Raw genomic sequence first — 21,586 nt, forward strand, 5'->3', positions numbered from 1 at the left:
TGCGGACCGCTATCACAGATTGCGATTCACTATCACAGATTACGGACCACTATCACAGATTGCGGACCGCTATCACAGATTGCGATTCACTATCACAGATTACGGACCACTATCACAGATTGCGGACCACTATCACAGATTGCCTGAACCAGCACACAGCGCGCTCCTGTCCCACCGCGCTACCGCGGCGTCTGGGATGGGCGTTTTCTAGTCTCAGCCCCCTGCAGTCCCGGCCTGGCGCCGGTGGGTGGGGAGACTGCACGTCACCGACTGCGGCATCCCTTCCCGGGCAGAGCGGAGACTGCGGCAGCGCTGCAGAAGCGCGATCTGACCCGGAGCGCCATCCTGACCGCACCGAGCCTGCGGTTCGGGCAGCCGGAGACATGTCTCGGAACAGTCCTGCCGCCGTGTTGTGGCTGCTCCTGACGGCCGCCGCCGCTGCCTGTACAGCCGGTGAGTGACGGAAGCGTGGGCCGGGGCGGACCCCGGGCTCCGGGCTCCGAACACCCGGCGCTGGTTCATCCCGCCGCGGCGGTTCCTGCTCGTCCAGTGGCCTGCAGCTAGCCGAGCACCGCTGGCTGCATCAGCATTCAGCCAGATGTGCTGACATTACTGTCTCGGATATTTTTCTGAGAATTCTGCCGATATTTTTATTTGCTCTTTGCCTCTGGATTCTGGTGCAGATGTGGGGAGCGGGTGCAGATGTGTGCAGGTGTGGGGAGCGGGTGCAGATGTGTGCAGATGTGGGGAGCGGGTGCAGATGTGTGCAGATGTGGGGAGCGGGTGCAGATGTGTGCAGGTGTGGGGAGCGGGTGCACAATGCAATCTCCCAGTAAATCCCCCTCCCGGCGTCGCTGCCATCTTGCACTTGATGTGCGCCGCTCTCGGGACCCCCGGAAATCCGTGCAGCGGCGCAGGGGTTCGGCTGTTGGACGGGGCGGGATATCGGCCGCGTTCCCGGAGCTCCCTCCCTGCAGCCGGGGACCGGGTCCGGCCTCACACCGGGGGTGAAACAGCCCGTCGGACGGGCCGCGCGGGGCGTGGTGTCGGCACCGCTCACTGCGGATTCTCCGGGCCCGGCCCTTCGCTGCCAGCGCAGCGGCTGCGGATCCTTGCGGGCACCGCTCGTCACCCCGCTGCCGCCCCGGACCCTCTCGGCTTCACCGCCACCGCAATCAGCGAGTCACCGATACCGCCGCCAGGCAAATACTGCAGCTGGTGAAGACCCCCCGCACTGTCCCTCATCACAGCCCCTCTCCCCTCCCCCTCCTCTTCCCCCCAACCCCCTCCCCCCCTCCTCTTCCCCCCAACCCCCTCCCCCTCCTCCTCCCCCCTCCCCCCTCCCCCTCCCCCCTCCCCCTCCCTCCCCTCACCCCTCCCCCTCCCCCTCCCTCCCCTCCCCCTCCCCCTCCCTCCCCTCCCCCTCCCCTCCCTCCCCTCCCCTCCCCTCCCCCTCCCCCTCCCCTCCCTCCCCTCCCCCTCCCTCCCCCCCCCTCCCCCTCCCTCCCCTCCCCCTCCCCCTCCCTCCCCTCCCCCTCCCCTCCCCCTCCCCCTCCCCCTCCCCTCCCCCTCCCCCTCCCCCTCCCCCTCCCTCCCCTCCCCCTCCCCCTCCCCCTCCCTCCCCTCCCCCTCCCCCTCCCCCTCCCTCCCCTCCCCCTCCCCCTCCTCTTCCCCCTCCCTCCCCTCCCCCTCCTCTTCCCCCCAACCCCCTCCCCCCTCCTCCTCCCCCCTCCCCTCCCCCTCCCCCCTCCCCTCCCCCTCCCTCTCCCTCCCCCCTCCCCTCCCCCCTCCCCTCCCCCCTCCCCTCCCCCCTCCCTCTCCCTCCCCCCTCCCCTCCCCCCTCCCTCTCCCTCCCCCCTCCCCTCCCCCCTCCCTCCCCCCTCCCCTCCCCCCTCCCACTCCCTCCCCCCTCCCCCTCCCTCCCCCCTCCCCCCTCCCCCTCCCTCCCCCCTCCCCCTCCCACCCCCTCCCCCCCCTCCCTCCCCCTCCCCCCCCCTCCCCCCTCCCCCTCCCTCCCCCTCCCCCTCCCCCTCCCTCCCCCTCCCCCTCCCCCTCCCCCCCTCCCCCTCCCCCCCCTCCCCCTCCCCCTCCCCCCCTCCCCCTCCCCCTCCCCCTCCCTCCCCCTCCCCCTCCCCCTCCCCCCTCCCCCTCCCCCTCCCTCCCCCCTCCCCCTCCCCCTCCCCCTCCCCTCCCTCCCCCGTCCCCCTCCCCCTCCCTCCCCCGTCCCCCTCCCCCTCCCCCTCCCCCCTCCCCCCTCCCCCTCCCCCCTCCCCCTCCCCCTCCCTCCCCCTCCCCCTCCCTCCCCCCCCTCCCCCTCCCTCCCCCCCCTCCCCCTCCCTCCCCCTCCCCCCCCTCCCCCTCCCTCCCCCTCCCCCTCCCCCTCCCTCCCCCCCCTCCCCCTCCCTCCTCCCTCCTCCCTCCTCCCTCCCTCCTCCCTCCCCCCTCCCTCCCCTCCCTCCCCTCCTCCCTCCCTCCCCTCCTCCTCCCTCCCTCCCCTCCTCCTCCCTCCCTCCCCTCCTCCTCCCTCCCTCCCCTCCTCCTCCCTCCCTCCCCTCCTCCTCCCTCCCCTCCCCTCCTCCTCTCCTCCCCCTCTCCCCTCCTCCCCCTCTCCCTCCCTCCCCCCCCTCTCCCCTCCCTCCCCCCCTCTCCCCTCCCTCCCCCCCTCTCCCCTCCCTCCCCCCCTCTCCCCTCCCTCCCCCCCCTTCTCCCCTCCCTCCCCCCCTCTCCCCTCCCTCCCCCCCCTCTCCCCCCTCTCCCCTCCCCCTCTCCTCCTCCTTCCCCCTCCCCCTCTCCTCCTCCTCCCCCTCCCTCCCCCTCTCCTCCTCCTCCCCCTCCCTCCCCCTCTCCTCTTCCTCCCCCTCCCTCCCCTCTCCTCCTCCTCCCCCTCTCCTCCTCCTCCCCCTCCCTCCCCTCTCCTCCTCCTCCCCCTCCCTCCCCTCTCCTCCTCCTCCCCCTCCCTCCCCTCTCCTCCTCCTCCCCCCTCCCTCCCCCTCTCCTCCTCCTCCCCCCTCCTCCCCCTCTCCTCCTCCTCCCCCCTCCCTCCCCCTCTCCTCCTCCTCCCCCCTCCCTCCCCCTCTCCTCCTCCTCCCCCCTCCCTCCCTCCCCCCTCCCTCCCCTCTCCTCCTCCCCCCTCCCTCCCCCTCTCCTCCTCCCCCCTCCCTCCCCCTCTCCTCCTCCCCCCTCCCTCCCCTCTCCTCCTCCCCCCTCCCTCCCCCTCTCCTCCTCCTCCCCCTCCCTCCCCCTCTCCTCCTCCTCCCCCCTCCCTCCCCCTCTCCTCCTCCTCCCCCCTCCCTCCCCCTCTCCTCCTCCTCCCCCCTCCTCCCCCTCTCCTCCTCCTCCCCCCTCCCTCCCCCTCTCCTCCTCCTCCCCCCTCCCTCCCCCTCTCCTCCTCCTCCCCCTCCCTCCCCCTCTCCTCCTCCTCCCCCCTCCCTCCCCCTCTCCTCCTCCTCCCCCCTCCCTCCCCCTCTCCTCCTCCTCCCCCCTCCCTCCCCCTCTCCTCCTCCTCCCCCCTCCCTCCCCCTCTCCTCCTCCTCCCCCCTCCCTCCCCCTCTCCTCCTCCTCCCCCTCCCTCCCCCTCTCCTCCTCCTCCCCCCTCCCTCCCCCTCTCCTCCTCCTCCCCCCTCCCTCCCCCTCTCCTCCTCCTCCCCCCTCCCTCCCCCTCTCCTCCTCCTCCCCCCTCCCTCCCCCTCTCCTCCCCCCTCTCCTCCCCCTCTCCTCCCCCCTCTCCTCCCCCTCTCCTCCTCCTCCCCTCCCTCCCCTCCCTCCCCTCCCTCCCCTCCCTCCCCCTCCCTCCCCCTCCCTCCCCCTCCCTCCCCCTCCCTCCCCCTCCCTCCCCCTCCTCCCCCTCCCTCCCCCTCTCCTCCCCCTCCCTCCCCCTCTCCTCCCCCTCCCTCCCCCTCTCCTCCCCCTCTCCTCCCCCTCCCTCCCCCTCTCCTCCCCCTCTCCTCCCCCTCTCCTCCCCTCTCCTCCCCCTCCCTCCCCCTCCCTCCCCCTCCCTCCCCCTCCCTCCCCCTCCCTCCCCCTCCCTCCCCCTCCCTCCCCCTCTCCTCCCCCTCCCTCCCCCTCTCCTCCTCCTCCCCCCTCCCTCCCCTCCCCCCTCCCTCCCCTCTCCTCCTCCCCCCTCCCTCCCCCTCTCCTCCTCCCCCCTCCCTCCCCCTCTCCTCCTCCTCCCCCCTCCCTCCCCCTCTCCTCCTCCTCCCCCCTCCCTCCCCCTCTCCTCCTCCTCCCCCCTCCCTCCCCCTCTCCTCCTCCTCCCCCCTCCCTCCCCCTCTCCTCCTCCTCCCCCCTCCCTCCCCCTCTCCTCCTCCTCCCCCCTCCCTCCCCCTCTCCTCCTCCTCCCCCCTCCCTCCCCCTCTCCTCCTCCTCCCCCCTCCCTCCCCCTCTCCTCCCCCCTCCCTCCCCCTCTCCTCCCCCCTCCCTCCCCCTCTCCTCCTCCTCCCCCTCTCCTCCTCCCCCTCTCCTCCTCCTCCCCCTCTCCTCCTCCTCCTCCCCCTCCCTCCCCTCTCCTCCTCCTCCCCCCTCCCTCCCCCTCTCCTCCTCCTCCCCCCTCCCTCCCCCTCTCCTCCTCCTCCCCCCTCCCTCCCCCTCTCCTCCTCCTCCCCCTCCCTCCCCCTCTCCTCCTCCTCCCCCTCCCTCCCCCTCTCCTCCTCCTCCCCCCCTCCCTCCCCCTCTCCTCCTCCTCCCCCCCTCCCTCCCCCTCTCCTCCTCCTCTCCTCCTCCTCCCCCCCTCCCTCCCCCTCCCCCTCCCCCCTCCCTCCCCCCCTCCTCCCCCTCCCCCCCTCCTCCTCCTCCCCCCCTCCTCCTCCTCCCCCCCTCCTCCTCCTCCCCCCCTCCTCCTCCTCCCCCCCTCCTCCTCCTCCCCCCCTCCTCCTCCTCCCCCCCTCCTCCTCCTCCCCCCCTCCTCCTCCTCCCCCCCTCCTCCTCCTCCCCCCCTCCTCCTCCTCCCCCCTCCCTCCCACCCTCCTCCTCCTCCCACCCTCCTCCTCCTCCCACCCTCCTCCTCCTCCCACCCTCCTCCTCCTCCCCCCCTCCTCCTCCTCCCCCCCTCCCTCCCCCCCCTCCTCCCCCTCTCCTCCCCCTCCCCCCCCTCCCTCCCCCTCTCCTCCTCCTCCCTCCCTCCCTCCCTCCCTCCCTCCCCTCCTCCTCCTCCTCTCCCCTCCTCCTCCTCCTCTCCCCTCCTCCTCCTCCTCTCCCCTCCCCTCCCTCCATGACCAGCAGGTATGTCAGAGAACAGCTGGTGTCAGTCAGCAGATTAAACACCCCAGGATCAGACATTCTCCCCTTTGGACCGGCCACCTGCCCTCTCCACTCTCAGTCCTACTGCAGGGCTTCGGCCCTCTCCCCCCACAGATGCTGCTCAGCCGCTGAGTTCGTCCAACAGGTTGTGTGTTGGTGCAGAGGGGCTGGGGTGTGTTTTCCCCGAGAGTTGGTGAACAGCTGAGGGGATCAGTCCCATCCCAGGGCTTGAGAGACTGGGACCTGCCTCTGGCCCTAAATTCATTATCTGGGAGTGGGATTGACCACCACCCCTCATCCCTGCCCCACCTTTTATCATTGTGGCTGATCTGAGGGCAGCCACCCTGCCCCCTACCATTGGTGACCTTTCACCCCCTTGCTTACCAAGAATCTGTTGACCCCTGCCTCAAACACATCGAAAGACTCTGTTTTCACCGTCCTTTGAGGAAGAGATTCCAAAGACCCACCGCCCTCAGAGAGAACATCTCCAGCGAGGAAGGTCTGACAGGCTAAACTGCATTTATTCTAATGCAAGGACCTTGACAGGTGAGGCAGAGGGACTCAGGGCATGGATTGGCACACGGGACTGGGATATTACAGCTGTTACAGAGACATGGTTCAGGGATGGGCAGGACTGGGTACACGTTCTGGAGTACAGGTGCTATAGGCGCTACAGAGATTCAGATCCGTTTAATGTCATGTACACCAGGATGCAATGAAATTCCTTGCTGGCGTGAAGCTCACAGAGTGAACAGTGTACAGGGTAGCAGCCACAGGTACAGCGAGCCCAAACACAGTGGAATGGTGGCAGTGAGTCAGGAGGGGCAGTTGTCCTGCTGATTAGGGAGAATGTCAGTCAACAGTTCCTGGGGATCATCCAATGAGGCTGTAAGGGTAGAACTTAGAAATACAAAGGGGGGAATCACTTGGATGGGATTAATCTTCAGCCCCCCCAGTAGTCAGTGGGAGTTAGAGGAGCAAATATTTAGGGAGACCACGTGGGGCCTTCTCCTGTTCTCTGCGTGGAATCATCTACAGGCCTGGGTCTGATGTCACCTGAGGAGTTTTGTACAGGTCCTGCCCAGACCTGTGGACATCCCATACATACGAACGAGTGTTTGGGAGAGTGGTGGGATGGATGGGGATTTGCCAGCTGCTGCAGTGTTCTTCTGCTGGGTGTGAACAGGGCACTTCCACCGGCCTTCTCCCCTCACCCCATCCCTCACCCACCAACGAATGGGGGCTGGGTGGAGTCGAGCAGAGCTGGGGGCACTGAACACACTCACTGAGTCAGTAAGGCCGGCTGGCAGCTGTTCTGCCTACGCCTGCAAGCTCTCCTGTCACAGCCTTTCTATGATCCTCTCCCACACGCTGTTCCTGTTCATTCCCGACTCACCAACAGTTCTCAGGAACAGAAGCCTGTCGTAACCCAGGGATTGTCTGCACTGGGCTGTACTGGGCTTGTGATCAGTTCCTCTCCTGTGCTTGGAATTAATTACATAATGACATTCAAAGCTTTGAAATGGGAGCAGTTGCAGTGAAATGCCCTCTCCCACTTCTGAACTACCACAGACACAAGCTTAGCCTGTCCCATTGTTCCTCAGGAGACACCCACTAGTGGAAAAAAGGAGGAAGGTGGGAGCCAGGGACTGCCAGACCAGTCAGCCTGACATCAGTGGTGGGGAAAATGCTCACACCTCTTCCAAAAGGTGCAATAACAGAGCACTCGGAAAATATTAACAGGGTTGCACAGTCAGCATGGGTCTGTGAAAGGGAAAGCATGCTGAAGAAATCCACTGAAGTAACCAGGGGAGCAGATGAGGGGGCCAGTGGATGTGGGGCTCGTTGAACTTTGACAAAGCCCTATGTCAGTGTCAAACTTACAACACATTGGGCTGGAGAAAATGTATTGAGAACTGATTCGTGACAGGAAACAGAGGGTGGGAATAAAAGGGCCCTTTTCAGATTGCTGTTCCATAGAGGACCCCAGCTGTTTACAATATGTACCAATTATTTGGATGAAGGAAGATCTAAGTTTGCAAATGGCGCAGAGCTGAGGGGGTGTGGGTGGTATTGAAAACTGTGAGGAGGGTCCAATGTGACTTAGATAGGGTAGGTGAATGGCAGATTAGTTCAACGTAGATAAATGTGAGGTGAAGCACTCTCTTCTTAAACATCTGAATGATGATATTTTGGGAAAAGGTGCATCAAGACTTGGGTGTCCTTGTGCCCTGATTGCTGAAACAGCTCGAGTCCTGGGATCCCCTCCTGCCCGGGGTCCACTTGTTGACCTGGATTATGCTCTGCTCTATGATTTGGATGAAACATAGAGTTATAATGGGGTATGGGACCAATGCAAGGCTAAATTGCATTGATTTTGATGTAAGTAGTCTGACAAGTAAGGCTGGTGAATTTGGAGCATTGACCTGCCCTTGAGACTATGTTATTGTTGCTGTCACAGAGACAGGGTTGAAGGAAAGGCAGGACTGGCAACTCAGCTTTCCAGTGTCTAGAATCTTCAGGCACGATAGGGGAGATGTAAGAGAGGAAGAGACTTTGATTAAGGAATCCATTATTGCAGTAACAAGAAAGCATGTCTGAGCAGGATCTTCAAATAAGGCTGTATGTCCTCTATGGGGAAAGCTGCCATTTCTCTGCTCATATCTGTAACTGATCTATGTCCTGCTGCATCCTTGGACAATCTTCTACATTGTCCACAGCTCCACCAATCTTTGTGTCATCTGAAAACTTACTAACCCACCCATCTACATTTTCGTCCAAGTAATTTATGTATATCACAAACCACAGAGGTCCCAGCACTGATTCCTGTGGGATACCATTGGTCATGAACCTCCAGCCAGAATAATACCCTTCCACCTCTACCCTTTTTAATATTGACATGCCCTAGAATATCAATACACACTATAATCTCACTATCATCTTTGTCCTCCTTGGTACTCATTAAGGACCTCACCCACTTCCTCTGGCCCCATTGCGTAAAACTCCCTCCCTTGTCCCTGAGGGGGTCTACCCTTTCCCTAGCTGCCTTGCCCTTAATAAACATATAAAGTGCCTTAGGATTCTCCTTGATCCTACTAGCCATGGACATTTCATTTCCCCTTTGATCTGTCCTCATTTCTTGTTTTTTCCTGCTTTCTTTATATTCCTCAAGGGCCTTGTCTGATTTCAGCTTCCTAAACCTTACATAAGCTTCCTTTTTCTTTTTAACTGGACTTATAATATCTCAAGTCATCCAGGATTGACTCCCAAACCTTGTCATCCTTATCTTTCATCTTTTCAGTGACATGCTGATCCTGAACTCTGATCAGCTAGCCTTGAAGATTTGCCCTCAAACAGCCACTCCCAATCTGGATTCTTCAGTTTCTGTTGTCATTAGTCTGCCCAATTTAGTACTTTCACCCAAGGACCAACTATCCATGACTATCTGAAAACTTATGGAATTATGGTCACTGTTCCCAAAATGCTCTCCCACTGAAACTTCAATCACCCAGCCAGGCTCATTCCCCAATATGAGGTCTGGTACGGCTCCATCCCTTGTGGAACTATCCACATATTGTTTCAAGAAACCCTTTTGGATGCACCAAACAAATTCTGCTCCACATAAGCCTCTAGCATGAAGGAAGTCCCAGTCAATATTGGGGAAGTTAAAGTCACCCACTGCAATAACCCTGTTGTTTTTACATCTTTCCATAATCTGCTGACATATCTGTTCCTCTGTCTCCTGCTGGCTATTAGGAGGCCTTTAGGGTGACTGGACCTTTCTTATTCCTGAGATCTCTGCATTTTGCCTTGCTGGATGAGCCAAGACAAGTTTTTCACTGTACCTCAGTACAATTGACAATAATAAACCAATCCCAATACCTCCAAGATATCCTCTCGGAGCAGCTGTGACCTTCTCTCTGATCAATAATGCAACTCCCCTACCTCCTTTACATCCCTCTCTGTCATGTCTGAGATCCTGGAATCCTTGAGCTGCCAGTCCTGCCCTTCTCTCAACCAAGTCTCTGTAATGACTACAATATCATCATTCCATGTACTAATCCTGGCTACAAGTTCACCTGCCTTACCCCTTATACTCCTTGCATTAGAATAACTGCACTTCAGACTGTCAGTCCCAACGTGTTCACTAACCTGGCCCTGCCTGTTTTTGCTATTAGATTTACTTGACAATCACTCCAGCTGCTCACCTACTGCTCCTTCTTGTACACGATGGGTTGGGAGTGGGGGGAGGGTGAGAGATGAAGTTTTCAAACCTATTAAAGAGGAGGAGGTACCAGAGGTTTCAGTGAGAATAAAGATGGCTAAATCCCTAGAGCCTGATGAAATTTCGAGGAGGAACTATTTAATTTAGAAAATAGTTGCAAGCTGCAAGCAGCTCCTGAGGTGGTGTTGGGGTGGGGCAGAGACGCTCACCACATTTAAGAAGCATCTGATGTGCACTTGAGTCACCATAGCAGATGTAGATGGGGACTGGGTAGTCAGCATGGACACGGTGGGCCAAATGGCCTGTTTCCAAGCTGCATGACTGGTGCTCCTGCTGTAGGGCCTGAGACAGATTCCTGTTGGTCAGCTCCTTCCCCTGCCCTGTGACCTGCACCAGACTGGTCCTAGTGATACCCTGAGGATGAGCTCCTGCCTGGGCCTCTGTGTGGCTCAGCCCTGGGATCTGCGCAAGCGCCTGGTCCCGCGCCTGGCCCAGCACTGGCCTCAGGTGTCGGGTGGTGGGGGAGAGGGGGTAGATGTTAGGGGGTAGATGTTGGGGGGTATTGGGGGAGGTGGTGTAAGGGGAGGTGTTGGGGGGGAGATGTAGGGGGGTATTGGGGGAGGTGGGGGGAGGTGTATGGTGGTGTAGGGGAGGTGGTGTAGGGGGTGTTGGGGGGAGGTGGTGTTGGAATGTTGGGGGGGAGGTGTGGGGGGGAGGTGGTGTTGGGGGAATGTTGGGGTGGGAGGTGTAGGGGGGAGATGGTGTTGGGGGAATGTTGGGGTGGGAGGTGTAGGGGGGAGATGGTGTTGGGGGAATGTTGGGGGGGAGGTGTAGGGGGGGAGATGGTGTTGGGGGAACGTTGGGGGGGAGTTGGATGACATTGACTGTTGCCCTGTGTTGACAGAACGCTGTAACCAGAGCCTGGCCACTCCACAGTTCTCCAGCTCCTTCACTGCCTCTTCGTATTACTCCATCTCCTACTCACCTGGATACGGCCGGCTGTACGGTGAGGCTCACCCAGAGGTGGGGGTGGGGAGGGAGGGGGAGGGGGAGGGGAGGGGGTTGGAGATGTGGGGGTGAGGGGAGAAAAAAGGGATGAGGTGGGGTGGGGGTGGTGTCAGAGGAGGAGGGTGAGGGGCCGTGATTGGGAGAGGTGAACAGGGGTGGTGCGGATAGGGAGTTTGGGGAGGGGTGGGTGGGGTCTGAGGGGTGGTGGGTCGTGGGGAGGGTGGGGGAGGGGCATTGGGTGGGTGGGAGGGTGGGGGAGGGGCAATGGGTGGTGGGGGGTGATGGGTGGTGGGGAGGTTGGGGGTGTGAGGGGTGGTGAGGAGGGTGGGGCAGGGTCGATGGGTGGTGGGGGGGTGGGAGAGGGGCGATGGGTGGTGGGGAGGGCCTGTGTGGGGCGCAGTGTGCATATGCGGGGCTTGGGCCACTCTGGGCCCCTCTCACTTTGCTCCTCCCTTGGTCCCAGGCCTGGGTCTTCCTGTTGATCTGCACCTGGTCCAGTGCAGACACAAGTGTGACCTGGTCCAGTGCGGACACGTGTGCTGACCTGGTCCAGTGCAGACACGTGTGTGCTGACCCAGACAGTGTTGTGTCCTGCAGGGGGAGGGGGATGGTCTCCCCAGATTTCAGACCGACTCCCATGGCTTCAGATCAACCTGTCGCAGAGGTCAAAGATCACGGCCATCGCCACCCAGGGAACCTACAACTCCAACGACTGGGTGACCAAGTACCTCTTCCTCTACAGTGACCAAGGACGCAACTGGAATCCTTTCTACCAGCAGGGGCACAACTGGGTGAGAACCTTCAGAACCAACCTTGGGGAGAGGTTCCAGAACATTGTTCCAAGGACAATAGGTGGGGTGAGGGCGAAGGTGTGTATTTAGGCCTCGGTCACTACTGAGGGCGAGTTCATTCTGCAGATGTGGAAGGTGGAGATCAGTTCATTCTCCAGCACTCAGTCGCCAACACCCAGTCCTTGGGTCCTCTCCCAGGACCCACATCGAGAGCCCATCCAAGGGTCCCAGTTCCTGTCCTGAGGCTGTCCCTGGGGTTTAAATCATAGAAAACACCCACCAGTTCAGCAAGGTCCCACAGTGGCCACACTTGGAACTCCCACAGGTTCTCCCCCACACATGATGGTGAGGCATCAGGTTGAAATTTAAAACATGTGTCTCCCCTTGTGCAATGTAAAGTGGGCACTCATGTCGACTCTACTCCCCACCCCCTTCTGATGCCCCCCCCCACCTCTGTCCTTTCTCACCTCTCCTTACACAACTCCAACTGCTCTCCTCCCCTTGTCTGTCTCCCCTTCCTTCATTCACTCCTCCCTCCTCCCTCCTTCCATCCTGCATCACTCTGCCTTCTGCTGCACTTTCCTTGCTCCCGCCTCTCCCATAAGATCAGAAGATAAGGGGGTAGAATTAGGCCGTTTGGCCCATTGAGTCTGCTCCATCATTCAATCGTGGCACATTTTTTCAATTCCATTCTCCCACCTCCCCGTAACTCTTAACCCCTTTACCAATCAAGAGCTTATCAATTTCTGCTTTAAGTACACCCAATGACTTGGTCTCCACAGCCGTCTGTGGCAATGAATTCCGCAGATTCACCACCCTCTGGCTGAAGAAATTCCTTCTCATTTCAGTTCTAAAGGGACGTCCTTTTATTCTGAGGCTGTGCCCTCTGGTCCTAGACTCTCCCACCACTGGAAACATCCTCTCCACGTCCACTTTATCCAGGCCTTTCAATATTTCAATGAGATCCCCCCTCATCCTTCTAAACTCCAGTGAGTACAGGCCCAGAGCCATCAAACACTCCTCATACATTAACCCTTTCATTCCTGGGATCATTCTCGTAAAGCTCTGGACCCTCTCCAATGCGAGCAAGTCCTTCCTTAGATACGGGGCCCAAAACCGCTCACAATACTCCAAATGTGGTCTGACCAATGCCTTATAAAGCCTCAGCATTACATCCTTGCTTTTATATTCTAGTGCTGACATTGCACTTGACTTCCTTACTACCCACTCAATCTGCAAGTTAACCTTTAGGGAATCCTGCACTAGGACTTCCAAGTCCCTTTGCACCGCCGATTTCTGAATTATCTCCCCATTTGGAAAATAGTCCATGCCTTTATTCTGCTTACCAAAGTGCATGACCGTACTCTTCCCTGCGCTGTATTCCATCTGTCACTTCTTTGCCCATTCTGCAGACTCCCTGCTTCCTCAACACTAACTGCCCCTCCACCTACATTTGTATCATCCACAAACTTGGCCACAAAGCCATCAATTCTGTCATGCAGATCTTTAACATATACTGTGGAAAGTAGCAGACTTAACACCAACCCCTGAGGAACACCACTAGTCACCAGCAGCCAACCAGAAAAGGCCCCCTTTATTCCCACTCTTTGCCTTCTGCCAATCAGCCAATCTTCTATCCATGCTAGTACCTTTCCTGTAATACCATGGGCTCCTATCTTGTTTAGCAGCCTCATGTGTGGCACCTTGTCAAAGGCCTTCTGAGAATCCAAGGAAACAACATCCACTTTTGTCTATCTCTTTTGTCTATCCTGCTTGTTACTTCCTCAAAGGATTCCAACAGATTTGTCAGGGAAGATCTCCCCTTAAGGAAACCATGCTGATTTTGGCCTTTTTTATCATGTACTTCCAAGTATCCTGAAACATCATCCTTAATAATGGACTCTAACATCTTACCAACCACTGAAGTCAGGCTAACCAGCCTATAATTTCCTGTCTTTTGCCTCCCTCCCTTCTTAAAGAGTGGAGTGACATTTTCCAGTCCTCCAGAACCATTCGTGACTCTGGTGATTCTTGAAAGACCACACCTAATGCCTCTACAATCTCTTCAGCTACCTCTTTCAGAACCCTGGGGGTGTAGTCCAAGGTAGACATCCACCTTCAGACCTTTCAGCTTCCCAAGCACCTTCTCCTTAGTAATAGAGACTATGCTCACTTCTGTCCCCTGACTCTCTAGAATTTCTGGCATGTTGCTGGTGTCTTTCACAGTGAAGCCTGACACATAATATTTAATCAGTTTGTCCACCATTTCTTTGTTCCCCATTACTACTTTTCCAGCATCATTTTCTAGCAGCCCACTTTTGCCTCTCTTTTACTCTTTATATATCTGAAAAAACTTTTGGTATCCTCTTTTATATTATTAGCCAGCTCACCTTCATACTTCATCTTTTAGAACATAGAACATAAAACACTACAGCACAGTACAGGCCCTTCGGCCCACAATGTTGTGCCGACATTTTATCCTGCTCTAAGATCTATCTAACCCTTCCCTCCCACATAGCCCCCTATTTTTCTATCATTCATGTGTCTATCTAAGAGTCCCTTAAATGTCCCTTATTGCTCCCATTATTATTTTCTCCCCTTACTGCTTTTTTAGTTGCCTTCTGTTGGTTTTTAAAACCTTGGCACTAATTTTTGCAATATTATTTGCCTTCTCTTTTGCTTTTATGCCATCTTTGACTTGTCAGACATGGTTACCGCATCCTCTCTTCAGAACGCTTCTTCTTTGGGATGAACTGATCCTGCGTCTTCTGAATTACTCCCAGAAACTTCTGCCATTGCTGCTCTATCATCATTCCTGCTGGGGTCTCCTTCCAATCAACTTTGGCCAGCTCCTTTCTCATGCCTCTGTAGTTACCTTTACTCAACTGTAGTACCGATACATCTGATTTGAGCTTCTGCCTCTCAAACTTGGCCACAATGCCATCATTCCTTCATCCAGATCATTATGTATAAAGTGAAAATTTGTGCTCCCAACACTGACCTCTGTGGAACTCCACTACTCACCGGCAGCCATTATGAAAAGGACCCTTTTATCCCCACTCTCTGCCTTCTGCCAGTCAGCCGATCTGCCATCCATGCTAGTACCTTGCCTCTAACACCATGGGCTCTTACCTTGTTTAGCAACCTTGTGTGCAGCACCTTGTCAAAGGTCTTCTGAAAATCCGAGTAAATAACATTCATTGACTCTCCTTTGTCTAACCTGCTTGTTACCTCCTGAAAGAATTCTAACAGATTTGTCAGGCAATATCTCTCCTTAATGAAACGATACTGACTTTGTCCTATTTTATCGTGTACTTCCAAGTACTCTGAAATGTCATCCTTAATAATGGACTTAAAATCTTACCAACCACTGAGGTCAGGCTGACCAGTCCATAATTTGATGTCTTTTGTCTCCCTCCCTTCTTAAACAGCAGTGTCACATTTGCGATTTTCCAGTCTTCAGGGACCCTCCTTGACTACAATGTTTCTTGAAAGATCACTTCTATGTCTCTACAATCTCTTCTGCTATCTCTTTCAGAACTCTGGGGTGAAGTCCAACTGGTCCAGGTGATCTGTCCTCCTTCAGACCTTTCAGTTCCTCCAGCACCTTCTCCTTAGTACTGGCCACTACACTCACCTCTGTCCCTGACTCTCTCGAATTTCTGGCATGTTACTGGTGTCTTCCACTGTGAAGACTGATGCAAAGGACTTATTTAGCTCCTCCACCATTTCCCTGTTCCCCGTTTTTACTTCTCCAGCATCATTTTCAAGCGGTCGAAATTCCACTCCAGCCTCTCTCTCACCCTTTATGTATTCAAAAAAGACTTTTGGAATAGTTTATATAATTGGCTAGTTTACCATACTTCATTTTCTCCTCCTTTAAAGCTTTTTTAGTTGTCCTCTGTTGGTGTTTAAAGGCTTTCCAATCCTCTGGCATCCCACTAATTTTTGTCATATTGTATTCCTTCTCTTTTGCTTTTATGTTGTCCCTGACTACCCTTGTCAGCCATGGTTGCCTTGTCCTCAGTTTAGTATACTGCTTCTTCCTTGGGATGAAATTCGGCTGTGTCTCCTGAATTACAGATTTTGGAGAGGTGCAAAAATAACAGGGTTGTTGTCACGGGTGATTTCAACTTCCCAAATATTGATTGGCACATCCTTAGTGTAAAGGGGATCGATGGGACGGAGTTTGTTAGGTGTGTACAAGAAGGATTCCTGGCACAGTATGTGGACAGGCCGACTAGAAGAGAGGCCATACTGGCCCTGGTACTAGGCAATGAGCTTGATCACATTTCAGATCTCTTGGTGGGAGAGCATTTTGGAGATATTGACATTTACCATAGCCTTGGAGCGGGATAGGAGCAAACGATATGGGAAAATATTTAACTGGGGGAGGGGGAATTATGATGCTATTAGGCAAGAACTTGGGAGCGTAAATTGGGAACAGATGTTCTTGGGGAAGTGCAGAGCGGAAATGTGGGGGTTGTTTAAGGAGTACTTGCATGGGGCTCTGGATAGGTTTGTCCCATTGAGGCAGGGTAAGGATGGTAGAGTGAAGGAACCGTGGTTGACACGAGATGTAGAATATCTTGTCAAGAGGTAGCAAGAAGCTTACCTGAGGTTTAGAAAGCATGGATCAGACAGGGCTCTGGAGAGTTACAAGATAGCCAGAAGGGAGCTTAGGAATGGACTTAATAGAAGCTAGAAGGGGGCATGAGAGGCCATTGGCGAGTAGGATCAAGGAAACCCCCAAGGCGTTCTACACATATGTGAAGAATAAGAGGATGACTAGAGTTGAGGGTAGGACCAATCAGGGATAAAAGAGGAAACGTGCCTGGAGTCGGAAGAGGTAGGGAAGGTCCTTAATGGATACTTTGCTTCAGTATTCCCCAGAGAGAGAGAGACCTTGACGTTTGTGAGGATGGAGTATGACAGGCTGATACGCCAGGGCATGTCAACGTGAGGAAAGAGGATGTGCTGGAACTATTGAAAAACATTAGGATAGATAAGTCACTGGGGCCGGATGGGATATATCCAAGGTTATTACGGGAAGCTGGGGAAGAGATTGCTGTGCCCTTGGCGATGATCTTTATGTCCTCTCTGGCCACAGGAGTAGTGCCAGACGATTGGAGGGTGGCAAATGTTGTTCCTTTGTTTAAGAAAGGGAGTAGGGATAACCCTGGGAATTACAGACCAGTGAGTCTTACTTCAGTGGTGGGCAAATTACTGAAGAAGATTCTTAGAGACAGGATTTATTAGCATTTGGAGAAGCATAGGCTGATTAGGGACAATCAGCATGGCTTTGTGAGGGGCAGGTCGTGCCTCATGAGCCTGATTGAATTCTTTGAGGATGTGACAAAGCACATTGATGAAGGTTGAGCAGTGGATGTGGTGTACATGGATTTTAGTAAGGCGTTTGATAAGGTTCCTCATGGAAGGCTTATTCAGAAAGTCAGGAGATATAGGATCCAGGGATACTTGGCTGTGTGGATTCAGAATTGGCTCGCCCATAGAAAACAGAGGGTAGTGGTAGATGGAGCGTATTCTGCCTGCAGGTTGGTGACCAGTGGTGTTCCGCAGGGATCTGTTCTGGGACCTGTGCTCTTTGTGATTTTTATAAATGACTTGGATGAGGATGTGGAAGGGTGAGTTAGTAAGTTTGATGATGATACAAAGGTTGGTGGTGTTGTGGATAGTGTAGAAGGTTGCTGTAGGTTACAACAGGACATTGATAGGATGCAGAGCTGGGCTGTGAAGTGGCAGATGGAGTCCAGCCCAGAGAAGTGTGAAATGATACAATTTGGAAGATCGAATTTGAAGGCAGAATACAAGGTTAATGGCAGGACTCAGCAGTTTGGAGGAACAGAGGGATCTTGCAGTCCATGTCCATAGATCCCTCAAGGTTGCCGCACAGGTCGATAGGGTTGTTAAGAAGGCATATGGTGTATTGGCCTTCATTAGTCAGGATATTGAGTTCAAGAGCCACAAGATGATGTTGCAGCTCTGTAGAACTCTGGTTAGACCACACTTGGAGTATTGTGTTCAGTTCTGGTCACCTCATTATAGGAAGGATGTGGAAGCTTTAGAGAGGGTGAAGAGGAGATTTACCAGGATGCTGCCTGGATTGGAGAGCATGTGTTATGAGGATAGGTTGAGTGAGCTAGAGCTTTTCTCTTTGGAGAGAAGGAGGATGAGGTGACTTGATAGAGGTGTAGAGGTGTACAAGATGATAAGAGACATAGATCGAGTGGACAGTCAGAGACTTTTTCCCAGGGCGACAACGGCTAACACGAGGGGACATAATTTTAAGGTGATTGGAGAAGGTATAAGGGGGATGTCAGGGGTAAGTTCTTTACACGGAGAGTGGTGGGTGTGTTGAACGCACTGCCGGCAGAGGTTGTGGGGGCAGATACATTAGGGAAATTTAACACACTCTTAGATAGACACATGAATGATAGTAAAATAGGGGGCTATGTGTGAGGGAAGAGTTAGATAGATTTTAGAACAGGATAAAATGTCGGCACAACATTATGGTCCGAAGGGCCTGTATTGTGCTGTTGTGTTCAATGTTCTAAGTCCTGCATTGCTGCTCCACTGTCTTCCCTGCTGGGGTCCTCTTCCAATCAACTCTGGCCAGCTCTTCTCATGCCTCTGAAGTTACCTTTACTCAACTGTAATACCGATACATCACATTTCAGCTTCTCCCTCTTAAACTGCAGGGTGAATTCTATCATTATGGTCACTGCCCCCTGAGAATTCCTTCACCTTCAGCTCCCTGATCAAGTCCGCCTCATTACATAACAAATCCAGAATCGCCTGTTCCCTAGTGGGTTCTACCACAAGCTGCTCTAAAAAGCCATCTCGTAGACATTCCACAAATTCCTTCTCTTGCGGTCCACTGCCAACTTGATTTTCCCAGTATATCTACATTTTCCCCCATGATCACTGTAACATTGCCTTTCTCACATGCCTTTTCTATCTCCTGGTGTTTTTTGTACCCCACATCCTGACTAGTAGTCGGAAGCCTCTACACAATTCTTATCAGGGTCTTTTTACCTTTGCGGTTCCTCAACGCCACACGACGATTGTGCACCTTCTGATCCTATATCACTCCTTGCTGTTGGTTTAACTTCATTTTTTAACAACAGGGCCAACCCTCCCCTTTGCCCATCTGCCTGTCTTTTCGCTAGGATGTGTATCCTTGGATGTTTAGCTCCCAGCTCTGACCCTCCTTCAGCCTCGTCTCCGTGATGCCCACAACAATGTACCTGCCAACTTCGATCTGTGCTGTAGACTCATTTACCTTGTTACGTTTACTGCGTGCATTCGAATACAACACCCTCAGTCCTGTATTCACTGCCTCACCTCTCAAAGTCATCCCTGTGTTGCCTGAAGTTAGATTTCTAACCCTTTCTAAACTCTCTGTCCTGTTGTTTGTTCTGGATCTTTAATAACCTCTCCCTCCCTTTAACCTTTCTTGAAGTTTCCCTGCTGTTGAACCTAACCACCCCCCACCCAAACTGTTTAGTTTAAAGCCCTATCTTCAGCCCTAGTTATGCAATTCACCAAGACTCTGGTCCCAACATGATTCAGGTGGACCCTGTCCCATCGGAACAGCTCCATCCTTCCCCAGTACTGGTGCCATTGTCCTACGAATTCAAACCCACTTCTCCCAAACCAGTCTTTGAGCCACACGTTAGCTCTTTAATCTTGTGGACTCTGCCAATTAGCATGTGACTCGGGTAGTAATCCTGAGATTATTACCTTTTTGGTTCTGCTTTTTAATTTAGTCCTTATCTGCTCATATTCTCTCAGCAGAACCTCTTTCCTTGTTCTACCTATGTTGTTGGTACCCACATGGACCACGACAACTGGATCTTTCCACTCTCACTCCAAATTCCTCTGCAGGCCAGATGAGATGTCCTGAACCTGGACACCAGGCAGGCAACACAGCTGTGGTGACTCTGTCCTGGTGACAGAAAATAGTGCTTATTCCCTTGACTATACTTTCTCCAATTACAGCTACATTTCTCTTCTCTCCCCCCTTTTGAATGGCACCCTGAACCACAGTGCTGTGGTGAGGTTGCTCATCTTTCCTGCAGTCCCTTCTCCCCTCCAATCCAACCCCTTCCCCTTCCACCAACGTTCCCCCCCTTAGAGGTTAGACACACATGGGTTGTTTTCTCTGGAGCAGTGGAGGCTGAGGGGAGACCTGGAATATAGAACATCGAACGGTACAGCACAGGAACAGGCCCTTCGGACTAACTAAATTAGTAACCAAATGCTCAACTAAACTAATTCCTTCTGCCTATACAATGTCCACATCTTTCCATTTCCTGCACATTCATGTGTCTATCTAAGAGCCTCTTGAATGCCTCTATCGTATCTGCCTCCACCACCTCAGGCAGTGAATTCCAGGCAGCCACCACTCTTGTGTGTAAAAAAAACAACAACTTGCCCTGCACATCTCCTTTGAACTCCCCCCCCCCCCCCCTCACCTGAAATGCATGCCCTCTGGTATTAGACATTTCGACCCTGGGAAAAAGATACTGACTGTCTACTCTATCTGTGCCTCTCATAATCTTATAAACCTCTATCAGGTCTCCCCTCAACCTCTGCTGCCCAGAGAAAACAACCCAAGTTTGTCCAACCTCTCCTTATAGCACATGCCCTCTAACTCGTACAGCATCCTGGTAAACCTCTTCTGCACCCTCTCCAAAGCCTTGACATCTTCCCTGTAATGGGGTGACCAGAATTGAATGCAACACGCCAGATCCTCCAGTACTCCACAGACCTCTGGATTACTTCCAGTGCCACTTGCTCGTGAGTCCAGGAATAGAAAGATAGGCCAGATGAATGTGTGGCTGAAGAGCTGGTGTAGGGTACTGGAATTCTTGGATCATTGGGATCTCTTCTGCAGTAAAGGCAACCTGTACAAGATGGACGGGTTGTACTTGAACTGGAGAGGGACCAATATCCCCGCAGGGAAATTTGCTTTTGCCACCAGGGAGGGTTTAAACTCAACTGGCAGGGGTGGGGGGGGTGGGACTCGAGTGACTGGTCAGTGAAAAGACGGGTACGTGCAGCAACCAAAGAGTGTGAGCCCAGCAATCAGGACGGCCGTGTTCACAGTGACAGGGCAGAGAGGACCACTGCTGGAAACTGCATCTATTTCAATGCACATAGCTTAACAGGTAAAGCAGATGAACTGAGGGTGTGGATTGCCTCGAGGGACTGGGATATTGTGGCCAGAACAGAAACATGGCTGAGAGAAGGGCAGGACTGTCAGCTGGGTTACACTTGAACTCAAAGGGTACCAATATCCTGGCGGGAATGTTTAATATAGCTGTTAGGGTTTAAACTAATTTGGCAGGGGGAAGGAAAGCAGGGCGTTAGGGTCGAGGAAGAGGAAAATAGAAACAAGTCAAAGATAGTGTGCAGCAAAGATGGCAAGAGGGACAGGCAGGTGAAAGGACAGGATAATGTGCTGTGCAATAGAAATACACTGAAATCGGTAGCAGATACTGGTCTGAATGTACTGTACTTAAATGCACGTAGTATTAGAAATAAGGTGAATGACCTTGTAGTACAGCTACAGATTAAAAGATATGATGTTGTGGCCATCACCGAGTCATGGCTTAATGATGGATGTGATTGGGAGCTGAATGTCCAAGGGTACACAGTGTATAGGAAAGATAGGCAGTTAGGTAGAGGGGCCGGCATGGCCCTGATGGTGAGCAACGATATTAAATCACTAGAAAGAAACGACATAGGATCAGAAAAGGTAGAATCCTTATGGGTGGAGTTAAGAAATAGCAAGGGTCAAAGGACAATAATAGCAGTTATATACAGGCCCCCAAACAGCAGCCGGGATGTGGACTACAAGTTACAGCTGGAAATAGAAAAAGCGTGTCAGAGAGACAATGTCAAGATAATTATGGGGGGGTTTTAACATGAAAGTCGATTGGGAAAGTCAGGAAGGTACTGGATCTCAGGAGAGAGAGTTTGTGGAATGTCTGTGGGATGGCTTTTTGGAGCAGTTTGTTGATGAGCCCACCAGGGGACTGGCTGTTTTGGATTGGGTGCTGTGTAACAAACCTGAGGTGATTAGGAAACTAAAGGTAAAGGAACCCATAGGAAGTAGTGATCATGATATGATTGAGTTCAATTTCAAATTTGAAAAGGAGAAGCTGATATCAGGTGTGTCAATATTTCAGTGGAACAAAGGAAATTACAGCGGCATGAGAGAGGAACTGGCCCAAATTGATTGGAAAAGTAAGCTAGCTGGAGGGACGGCAGAGCAGAAATGGATGAAATTTCTGTAAGA

General features: G+C 54.4%; 1 protein-coding gene across 1 annotated transcript in view; it reads left to right on the plus strand.

Moving 5' to 3' along the window:
- The first annotated feature begins 257 nt into the window (after window positions 1–257).
- The window catches only part of cntnap1 (contactin associated protein 1), a 152,470-nt gene continuing 131,141 nt past the window's right edge, over window positions 258–21,586 (plus strand). The window contains exons 1-3 of the mRNA XM_052038778.1: window positions 258–453; window positions 10,365–10,466; window positions 11,066–11,259. Coding sequence (XP_051894738.1) covers window positions 384–453; window positions 10,365–10,466; window positions 11,066–11,259 — 366 coding nt within the window. The 5' untranslated portion in view covers window positions 258–383. The remainder of the gene's footprint in view (window positions 454–10,364; window positions 10,467–11,065; window positions 11,260–21,586) is intronic.

This window comes from Pristis pectinata, chromosome 25, assembly GCF_009764475.1.
Source record: "Pristis pectinata isolate sPriPec2 chromosome 25, sPriPec2.1.pri, whole genome shotgun sequence".
Taxonomy (NCBI): Eukaryota; Metazoa; Chordata; class Chondrichthyes; order Rhinopristiformes; family Pristidae; genus Pristis; species Pristis pectinata.